Source organism: Glycine max, chromosome 3 (assembly GCF_000004515.6).
Source record: "Glycine max cultivar Williams 82 chromosome 3, Glycine_max_v4.0, whole genome shotgun sequence".
In the NCBI taxonomy this organism is placed as follows: domain Eukaryota; kingdom Viridiplantae; phylum Streptophyta; class Magnoliopsida; order Fabales; family Fabaceae; genus Glycine; species Glycine max.
This window is the reverse complement of record NC_016090.4, coordinates 36821470-36828361: the sequence shown is the minus strand read 5'-3', so window position 1 is coordinate 36828361 and position 6892 is coordinate 36821470. Positions and strand designations below refer to the sequence as shown.

General features: G+C 34.8%; 1 protein-coding gene across 2 annotated transcripts; it reads left to right on the top strand.

The window, feature by feature from the left end:
• The first annotated feature begins 909 nt into the window (after positions 1–909).
• LOC100777214 (serine/threonine-protein kinase Nek6) lies at positions 910–6454 on the top strand. Of its 2 annotated transcripts, XM_006576773.4 has the most exons (13): positions 910–1502; positions 1881–1947; positions 2359–2424; positions 2574–2620; positions 3392–3437; positions 3530–3610; positions 3685–3727; positions 3819–3868; positions 4203–4284; positions 4371–4420; positions 4536–4609; positions 4844–4895; positions 4975–6454. In XM_006576773.4, exons 1-13 carry the CDS (start codon positions 1381–1383, stop codon positions 6139–6141), a joined length of 1947 nt encoding a protein of 648 aa, XP_006576836.1. In that variant the 5' UTR covers positions 910–1380; the 3' UTR covers positions 6142–6454. The 2 variants fall into 2 exon arrangements, with proteins under 2 accessions (XP_006576836.1, XP_006576837.1); XM_006576774.4 differs by lacking the exons at positions 910–1502; positions 1881–1947 and adding an exon at positions 2101–2274.
• Positions 6455–6892: the final 438 nt, after the last annotated feature.

Sequence of the window (6892 nt, the reverse complement as noted above, 5' to 3'; positions counted from 1 at the left end):
ACATTTCTTAGAGCTAAATAAACCCGATTACCACTTAATTTGTACAAATATGCAACATAATCGCAACAAATTGTTGCTGACCTATCATATTAGCATAAATTAACATGTTTATCACTCACCATTAACACTTAATTTAAAACCGATCATATCATTACATCAAACATTAAATAACCCACAAATCTTACTTAAAGAAACCAGTAACACTAGGACCAATTTGTTGAGTATATATATATATATAGGTACTAGCTCAAGACTAAATTTTGTTTATTATATTAAGGTACCGGAGTGTGACATCACAACTGCGAGCTGGGAACATTCCTTGTTTTGAATGATCTCCTATGAATCTGAAAACGCAAGCAAGACTTTTCCTTTTTCTTTTAGTTTTCCATTCCATACTTGTCCCTTTTAAGTTCTGTCCTCCACGTCCTTTTTCCCAACCCCATTTTCTTTTTGAGTCATTGGGTGGGTTTGTAGCCATGATACACTCACCATTACAACTCTTATATCAACGCATAAAAAGTATTGTCCACTTAAGGTTAATCTAATTGGGAAGAAAATCACTAATATTTTACTTTAATGATATTGTGAATGTGAGGATTTTGTAGATGATAACATGTAATTAGTTGTTTAAGTATTTTTCGAGTGAATCATGAGATCCGTTCTTATTTTGAGTGAACGGTGAAGTCTGTCATAATCTAGTAAGTTTCTGTTATTTGACTCATTTGTATTTTTAATATAAAACTTAAAAATATATTTAAAAATGAAGAAAAAGGAAATCCATAATTCTTCATATATAATAAACTTATTAATTTGTATGATAATTATTTTAAAGATTATATTAATAATAAATTATTAAACTCTTCAAAATGTGACAACATGCTATTGGTATATAGCCTTTACTTGATCTTGTTGTCCATCCCCGACTCTGTCTACAATTTCTTTTGGGTAAGTTAACCCTCTCTTCTACTTTACCTGAGTCTACCCTCTCTTCTCTCTCTCTCTCTCTCTAATTCAGTCTTCTGAGGAGGTAGTTTACTGTCATAATTGTGGAATGTAGCTTTACTCATCTTTCATGTGAAAACCCTTCATATGGTTGCTGCAACCCATTGAATAGTCCCCGAAATTCATTCTCTTAGTATACTTTTACTTTGCCCAATTAATGCCCTTCAGCCTACAGCGTGTGTCTTCAATCACAGCATTTGGATGAAAAAAAAGGGTAGAGAGGGTTGGTAGTAGAATTCACATTCACACATACTTCGCCATAAAGAATCTATTTTTTCTCTCCTTTTCTTTTTACTCTCTTAAGTTCGTAGTAGCAAATCAGGATTTGCTGCTTCAGTGCTTCTTCACCCTTTGTCTTCTAGCCTCTGGAATTTTTCCATGGAGATAGAGAACGGTGACACCAGGTCCAAAAAGATGGAAGAGTATCAAGTCATAGAGCAAATTGGAAGAGGAGCTTTTGGCTCTGCCTTCCTCGTTCTTCACAAGTCCGAGAAAAAGAGGTAAGTCAATGGCACCTTTAACTGCTTAAACTATGTAACATGAACAATTGAAGATCCGTTTATTTTCCCAGTTAGAAAATGGACAAACCCACGAGGAAAAAAATAATATTTTCTAGATTATTGTGTTTAATTGTTGGAGTTGAGGCCTGCAAAGTTTGATGGTAGTTAGTTTTAATGTGGACATGGACGGTTGGATATTGATTTTTTCTGTTAAATGATGGACAACCCAAGAAAGAAAGTTTGAAAATTTTTGGTTTTTTTCTTCCTATTTTGAGATGTTGGTGTTTAATTGTTGGATTTGAAAATCCACGCAATTGAGTATAGTTAGCGTGTCAACTTCGATTATTACTCTTTCTCATAATTTCATACCCTCGGTAGGTATGTGCTGAAAAAAATTCGGTTGGCCAAGCAGACAGAGAAGTTCAAACGTACAGCATTCCAAGAGGTTGGTGTAACAAATCCTTCCACCTGAGGAATCCTAAGTGTCCATCATGCAAATATTTATTTATTTTTTGTTTTAATATATATATTTTTTTACATTGATAAAAATTTGGTAGGCGATATGTTACTCATTACTGTTGCCAAAAGTGTAGATCAAACTTCAAGAGAAGTGGATATTTATTTTGTGAATATTATTATGCTCACAAAATGCTGTGAACACCATATGACATGTCATTTTCAATTTTTGATCCAAGCGCTCTCTTAATATTGGTTTTCTGTAGATATAAGACAGTATTCTTAATAATGATTTCATGGACTTCAGTCCTAAGAGGTTGTGTGAACTGTGAAGCTGGTTTTGAACAAATACTTTCTGCCTATTTGCATAAAAGTGACAGAGTTCCTCTTTCTATTACAGATGGACCTGATTGCCAAACTGAATAACCCATATATTGTGGAGTACAAAGATGCTTGGGTGGAGAAGGTAGGAACATTTTTTTTTCTTAAATTTTAAATTTCAGTCATTCATTTATGTAGAGATGAAAAACTAAGTTTGAATTTTATAGACATATCAGCTTATTCTGATGTTTAGCACACTTCATAGGCATGTTTCTGATATTTTATATTTTGTAGGAGGACCACATATGCATTATAACTGGCTATTGTGAAGGAGGTGACATGTAAGTAAAGCAATATCTGTTAGTAACTATGGTTCTTTCTTGCATAAATTAAGGATCTGAGCTTATTATTTTATCTCTGGAGAAAAGAAAAGATTTGTTAAATATATACATTCAAATTGTTAAACCAAAACTGTAAGTTACTTAATATGGATAAAAGAATGATTCTCATAACTCATAACACATTGTTTTAGGTGAAGACCTACTGGACTTGTAACGTGGGGAATATAAAAATTGCTGTCTTGGATTGACACTACACAGAACTTTATGCTGAATTTTTTCTAAGGGATAATCAAATTGTTATACTGATTTTTAATTATAAGATGGGGATGGTAAGTATTGAATGTAGACCAGTCAATCTGATTCTGATACATGTTAAACTGATCCTTGGATTAAAAGGTTAAGGTGTTAGAAAAGGCCAAATAACTTTTTTTTAAACTCTGGCATAAACATGCTTTGCAATTAATACATATTATTGAGATCTGGAAGGAGTCCTTGTTGATTGATGTTGAATTTTTGTAATATCCGTAGTATCCTTTCCATGTAGAAGTATGATAGACAGATATATCTGACTATCTGGATGTTCATTGCATGACATTAGTATTCTTAATTGCAATCTAATTTTGAGATGAAATACACTTGGACAGTAATTGGGATTCTGTGGGGCTTGTATTTTATATAAGATAGTCTACATGCATGCATTTATATGCTATGTAGGAGAAATACAGTGACATGAAGTCTTAATCATGGAATCTTGCATTCTTTGTGGAGCAGGGCAGAGAACATAAAGAAAGCTCGAGGTTCATTTTTTCCTGAAGAGGTAATAAATACGGTTAATCTGCACTGCTCTTCCTTGATAACTCCTCATACCTGTATTCCTTACCCACTCTGAATCACCAATTCCTCCTGCAGAAAGTCTGCAAATGGCTGACTCAGTTGTTGATAGCTGTAGACTACTTGCACTCTAATCGTGTAATCCACAGAGATCTTAAGGTATTATACATTTTCTTATACTGATCAAGAAATCCTTTGTGATGTTTTCATTAATGCAACTTCATGTATTTCAGTGTTCCAACATATTCCTCACCAAAGACAACAACATTCGGCTTGGTATGTAGTATTATTTCTTGAAAGCTCAAAACTTTTGGCTTTCATAAATTATGTTATCTTAAGAAATATGTTTATTGCATGAACCTTGCAGGTGACTTTGGTCTTGCTAAGCGACTTAATGCAGAAGATCTTGCTTCCTCGGTAAGGATCCATGTGTGCTATGTTAGCTTTTATCTAATGCCTCCTTCTAGAAAGTTACCTGTATTTTGTCCTGCTGTAATGGACTGTCAAGCCCAGTAGTTGATGCTTCTCAGCTTACAATATTAAATGGATCTCAATATCTTGAGGAATTAATCTTTAACTCTTGGCTGAGAGATACCATGGTTCAGCCAAAAATAAATAAATTTTTGCCTACACACACACACACACACACTCATATTGCTTTGAACTTCTTATTGCTGAAGTTAATGATGCTTAACTAAATACACATAGTGATACCTGTTTTTAATTTTCACACTTCATATATCTTGTCTAGGTTGTTGGAACTCCAAATTACATGTGTCCTGAGCTCCTTGCAGATATACCTTATGGGTATAAATCTGATATGTGGTCTCTTGGTAAGGTTCATGGATACCTTCTTCTAATTGACAAAGCTATATGATATCAAACCTTGTCTAAGAATGATATCTCTTTGTATGTAAAGGTTGCTGCATGTTTGAGATTGCTGCACATCAACCAGCATTTCGCGCTCCAGTAAGAACTTTAGCCATCTGCAGAAATTTAGTTTTATCAATGGAAATGTAGTATCTATTCTTCAATATATTTTAAACTAGCAAAATAATTTAACACGAGTGAATGAATAAAACAGGACATGGCTGGACTTATCAATAAAATAAACAGATCCTCCATTTCTCCACTGCCAATTGTTTATTCTTCCACACTGTAAGTAACTTCCTCAAACCAATTGCAGTCACACTACTGCATGAATCGTGATATATTTTTAACCTGTGCTTTTGGTGATTCGAGTATTTTTCCTCAGTGAATACAACTATATTGAAGCCAAGCAAAATTCCCCAGCAAATTTTGCACTTGCAATTGTATAATTTCCGCCCTTTTCGTTCTACGTTTTATATTTTGTATAGTGATGATAAAACTGAAAGATGGCAAATCTGACAGGAAACAACTTATCAAAAGCATGCTTAGGAAAAACCCAGAACATAGGCCAACTGTGAGTTCAACCGAACCTGTCTTTTGTGATTAATTTGGATGGAATGCTGGAGTCTAACAATGCTTCTCTTCATTGACAGGCAGCTGAATTGTTAAGGCATCCGCTTTTACAGCCTTATGTTCTTCGCTGTCATAATGCATCATCTAATGTTCTTCCAGTATATCCCTTAGTTAATCCAAAGGATAAAACAAGAAGATCTAATAAATCTAGTGGTGGCAAGGACCATAAGGACAAAGAAGCTAGTTTGGTAAATCGTTTGGAGCGGATTCATCCAATTGAGGGAAATGGAGATATACAGATAAGCAATCTTCCTAATGATGCGGTAACAATCTCAACCAGTGCAGAAGACAATCTAGAGACCAGGATGGCTGATCTTACCAGCTACATAGTGGAATCTTGTACTAGTATTAGTGGCTCAAAAGATGGGTCAACAACATCTGAATCAACTATTTGCAGTGTGTGCAAGGAGGACTTTAAAAGTAGACCTGCAAGGGAAACGGCTAACAATGAGATCTCTTCTAAGAGTACACAAAATTCTATGCATGAAAAACAAAGATTTGCTGCTAAACATTTTCATAAATTAGAAGAAGACAACATAAATGTGGCGACCACAGAAGTTGAAGATGCTTCTTGCAATGAAGGTTTGGATAGTGCTGAAGCACAGAGGGAAGATTCGAACTTTGAGGACTCAGGTAAATCCACAATGTCCAGTGCAGGCAGTAGCACTGATAAAGATAAGTCCATCAATGAGGAAAGTTCATCACTGATTATGCATCCTATTAGGGTTGAACATGACACTGAATCTGGAAACCACTCGAAGAAAAGCAAAACCCCTGATGTATTTACAGAAGTCTCTCATATGAACTGCTTGACATCTTTTAGTAATGATGCACTTCCAGTTAAGGATGATGACATGGCAAACGTACACATTCTTTGCTCCACGCATAAAGAAGATGATAATGCGGTGGAGGTTGATCAGGCACCAAGAGGTGTTTCATTGAGTGTAATAACTGAAGTAGATGGTGATGAAACAATCAAGACTCCGGTGGATAGTCCCTGCCAGCAAAGAGCGGATGCTCTGGAATCTCTGCTCGAATTATGTGCTCAGCTACTCAAGCAAGATAAACTCGATGAGCTTGCTGGGGTGCTAAGACCATTTGGGAAAGAAGCTGTCTCATCAAGAGAAACAGCAATATGGCTGGCAAAAAGCCTCATGTCTGCCCAAAAGTTTAATGCTGAAGCCTAAGTTCTGGCCATAAATTTATACATTGTTGTAAGAAATGTGCATTTCAAATGTCACATGAGTTCCTTTCGAGATTTGTTGCTTGGTTGAAGATGGGAGACTGGAAGATAGCATGCCACATGTTCTTTCTTGGTTGTCGTAAATGGTTACAGTAAATGAATTAAATTATTTTTGTTAGGTTGGATAGTCATTTGTGCTTGTTTTCCAGCAGTGTATGGGCCACTGATTGTGTATATTTTCTTACTTCCCCTTTTCCGAACTAAACAATAACCATGCACTTGGAGCTTGATATTTTATTCATTTGGTTTATTTGTTAGAAGACATTCTCATGACCATATTAACGTCAATTTCTGGTTAACACTTTCAGTTATCTGTATCATGCAGCAATCATTCCCTATTCCTTCAATCATTTGGACAGTGAAATTCTCACGACCACATAAAAAATTTAGGAGAAATTCTACCAATAAACTTTGTTATTAATTGAAAATCACAAGAATCAAAATACTGCAAGTCCATTTAGACATTAAACAACCTCCTGTTTTGAATTTGTTTTATTTAAAAAAAATGTTTTAGCAGTGATTGGACAATACGTTAGATGCGTAAGATCGAAAGGAAAGCATTTGTACACAAGAAAAGAAGATACAAAATAAAATTATGAAACATATTAGTATTTCATTAAAAAAATCATCATAACAGTGCATAATACATTTATATCAACTCCCATCTTTAATTATTCCTTGCAGCACCCTTTATT